Raw genomic sequence first — 3,534 nt, 5'->3', positions numbered from 1 at the left:
CTACCTCCCCCAGCCCCCAGTTAGCGGTCTGGTACTAGACTGGTCTAGAGTAGACAGTTGAAGAACTCTGCAGCCTCCTGACTAACATACTGATCACTTTTAAGGTTCCTGCTATCAACCGCTTAGCCAGTTACCAGGGGGGTGTTCCATCAATGTCGCTAACAAGACTTGTTAAAAGTAAGCCTAGATTTTCCTTTAGCGACATTGATGGAATACCCCCCAGGACAAAAGGAGTCAAAGAGTAGCTAACTCACCTCTCATTGTCCAGCACGGTCCCACAGTGAGTGCTCTGGGCCTGGAATCAAGAGTGTGTGTGTGTGTGTGTGTCTGCCCACTCAGATCTGATGATGATCTGAGAGCGAGTCACTTAGTCAGCAGAGAAGCTCCCTGGCCGCTCCGGTGTGAAATACTACAACCTATTCTTAGCCCTGCGCCATTCTACTGTGTGCTCTGCGACACGCATGCAGGCACACACACACACACACACACACCCTCTCTGTCTCTGTCTCTCTCTCCCTCTACATCTCTCCATCCATACAGGAGCACACTTTTTGACCCTTTGTTTACACGTTACAACATCCCACATACAGATCACTCACCCACACTCTACACCATTGATTAGACTGGCTATCACATCCCATTTCTATTTTGCTTAGTTAGTCTTTAGTTGATAATAAACCAGATTATTTCCTTTACCCTTGACTCGTCTCTCTTCTTGTCAGTCTCTCTGAGCGGGTTAGTGATACGCCTCAGCAGACAACCAAGTCTGTCTTCATAAACCTCCCAAACTGTCACTGTAAAAGCATCTGTCGCCACCATAGTCAGAAGTGTCTCACTCACACACACACACACACACACACACACACACACACACACACTTCACCACCACCCCGCCCCCCGCCACACACACACCACCACCCCCCCGCCTCACACACACAGACATACACCATCACCCCCCCACACACACACCCACACCCACAGAAGGACTGAGCGATCACAAACACATCTTCATAGAGACTTGATTTATTCAGATAAACAGAAATGCACCAGAGGTGCAGGTAGGAGATCATGTACAGGGCAGGCGGTCAGGGGACATGGAGGGGGGGGGGGGGGGGGCGGTCACTCTGCCTTGGGGGGCACCCACTCGTGGATCTTCTTGCGGGTGGTGGAGAAGGGCACGTAGAGCTTGGAGGAGCCGCTCACGTTGAACTGGTGAGTCTCAGCCAGGAACTTCCTGGGCACGGGGGGGTGTGTGGTGGGGGGGTCGTCTGTCATACAGTGCAGCCAGCGGTGCCTGGAGAGAGATGGGGAGGACCAGTTTAGTTGTTAATCTCATGACGCATTATTAAGACCAATTTATGCCAAAATGGCCAATAGATAAATACTAATTATCAAAAGAGAAATGTCATAAGTGCAGTCAGCAGTCAGCACTGCTGCTCTGTAGAGGTGAGTTTCCTGAAAGATCATCTACACACCCCACGCCTGTTGAGTAATGTTGTAGTAACTATTATCTTTTCTACCTACAGGTACCTACCTGTCTTTCTGTCTATCTATCATCTACCTATCTACCTATGTACAGTATCTATCTACCTACCTATCTATCTACCTACCTATCTATCCTTAGTGCTATGAAGCCATGAGAAATGGCATGAGTGATACTGATAGTATTTCATGTCTCTCTCTACTGTCTCCTCCTCACTTCCTGTCTCTCTCTACTGTCTCCTCCTCACTTCCTGTCTCTCTCTACTGTCTCCTCCTCACTTCCTGTCTCTCTCTACTGTCTCCTCCTCACTTCCTGTCTCTCTCTACTGTCTCCTCCTCACTTCCTGTCTCTCTCTACTGTCTCCTCCTCACTTCCTGTCTCTCTCTACTGTCTCCTCCTCACTTCCTGTCTCTCTCTACTGTCTCCTCCTCACTTCCTGTCTCTCTCTACTGTCTCCTCCTCACTTCCTGTCTCTCTCTACTGTCTCCTCCTCACTTCCTGTCTCTCTCTACTGTCTCCTCCTCACTTCCTGTCTCTCTCTACTGTCTCCTCCTCACTTCCTGTCTCTCTCTACTGTCTCCTCCTCACTTCCTGTCTCTCTCTACTGTCTCCTCCTCACTTCCTGTCTCTCTCTACTGTCTCCTCCTCACTTCCTGTCTCTCTCTACTGTCTCCTCCTCACTTCCTGTCTCTCTCTACTGTCTCCTCCTCACTTCCTGTCTCTCTCTACTGTCTCCTCCTCACTTCCTGTCTCTCTCTACTGTCTCCTCCTCACTTCCTGTCTCTCTCTACTGTCTCCTCCTCACTTCCTGTCTCTCTCTACTGTCTCCTCCTCACTTCCTGTCTCTCTCTACTGTCTCCTCCTCACTTCCTGTCTCTCTCTACTGTCTCCTCCTCACTTCCTGTCTCTCTCTACTGTCTCCTCCTCACTTCCTGTCTCTCTCTACTGTCTCCTCCTCACTTCCTGTCTCTCTCTACTGTCTCCTCCTCACTTCCTGTCTCTCTCTACTGTCTCCTCCTCACTTCCTGTCTCTCTCTACTGTCTCCTCCTCACTTCCTGTCTCTCTCTACTGTCTCCTCCTCACTTCCTGTCTCTCTCTACTGTCTCCTCCTCACTTCCTGTCTCTCTCTACTGTCTCCTCCTCACTTCCTGTCTCTCTCTACTGTCTCCTCCTCACTTCCTGTCTCTCTCTACTGTCTCCTCCTCACTTCCTGTCTCTCTCTACTGTCTCCTCCTCACTTCCTGTCTCTCTCTACTGTCTCCTCCTCACTTCCTGTCTCTCTCTACTGTCTCCTCCTCACTTCCTGTCTCTCTCTACTGTCTCCTCCTCACTTCCTGTCTCTCTCTACTGTCTCCTCCTCACTTCCTGTCTCTCTCTACTGTCTCCTCCTCACTTCCTGTCTCTCTCTACTGTCTCCTCCTCACTTCCTGTCTCTCTCTACTGTCTCCTCCTCACTTCCTGTCTCTCTCTACTGTCTCCTCCTCACTTCCTGTCTCTCTCTACTGTCTCCTCCTCACTTCCTGTCTCTCTCTACTGTCTCCTCCTCACTTCCTGTCTCTCTCTACTGTCTCCTCCTCACTTCCTGTCTCTCTCTACTGTCTCCTCCTCACTTCCTGTCTCTCTCTACTGTCTCCTCCTCACTTCCTGTCTCTCTCTACTGTCTCCTCCTCACTTCCTGTCTCTCTCTACTGTCTCCTCCTCACTTCCTGTCTCTCTCTACTGTCTCCTCCTCACTTCCTGTCTCTCTCTACTGTCTCCTCCTCACTTCCTGTCTCTCTCTACTGTCTCCTCCTCACTTCCTGTCTCTCTCTACTGTCTCCTCCTCACTTCCTGTCTCTCTCTACTGTCTCCTCCTCACTTCCTGTCTCTCTCTACTGTCTCCTCCTCACTTCCTGTCTCTCTCTACTGTCTCGGTCCAATAAAAATGGAAAAAACAAGAGTAGGACTGTCCCACTCCAAAAACACTACACCGGTTTAGCTCTCATTAGGCTAAATCACACTTGCAAAGGGAAACTTCCATTGAGGATGCTGAGTGTGAGGTGTGTGAGGT

At 50.1% G+C, this 3,534-nt stretch overlaps 1 protein-coding gene across 1 annotated transcript in view; it reads right to left on the bottom strand.

The window, feature by feature from the left end:
- Positions 1–1,013: 1,013 nt before the first annotated feature.
- Positions 1,014–3,534, bottom strand: part of ndufa12 (NADH:ubiquinone oxidoreductase subunit A12) — a 4,237-nt gene continuing 1,716 nt past the window's right edge. The window contains exon 4 of the mRNA XM_080537906.1: positions 1,014–1,294. Coding sequence (XP_080394032.1) covers positions 1,120–1,294 — 175 coding nt within the window. The 3' untranslated portion in view covers positions 1,014–1,119. The remainder of the gene's footprint in view (positions 1,295–3,534) is intronic.

Source organism: Nansenia antarctica (genome assembly GCF_963989245.1).
Source record: "Nansenia antarctica genome assembly, chromosome: 8".
NCBI lineage: Eukaryota > Metazoa > Chordata > Actinopteri > Argentiniformes > Microstomatidae > Nansenia > Nansenia antarctica.
This window is presented reverse-complemented; position numbering and strand designations above follow the sequence as displayed.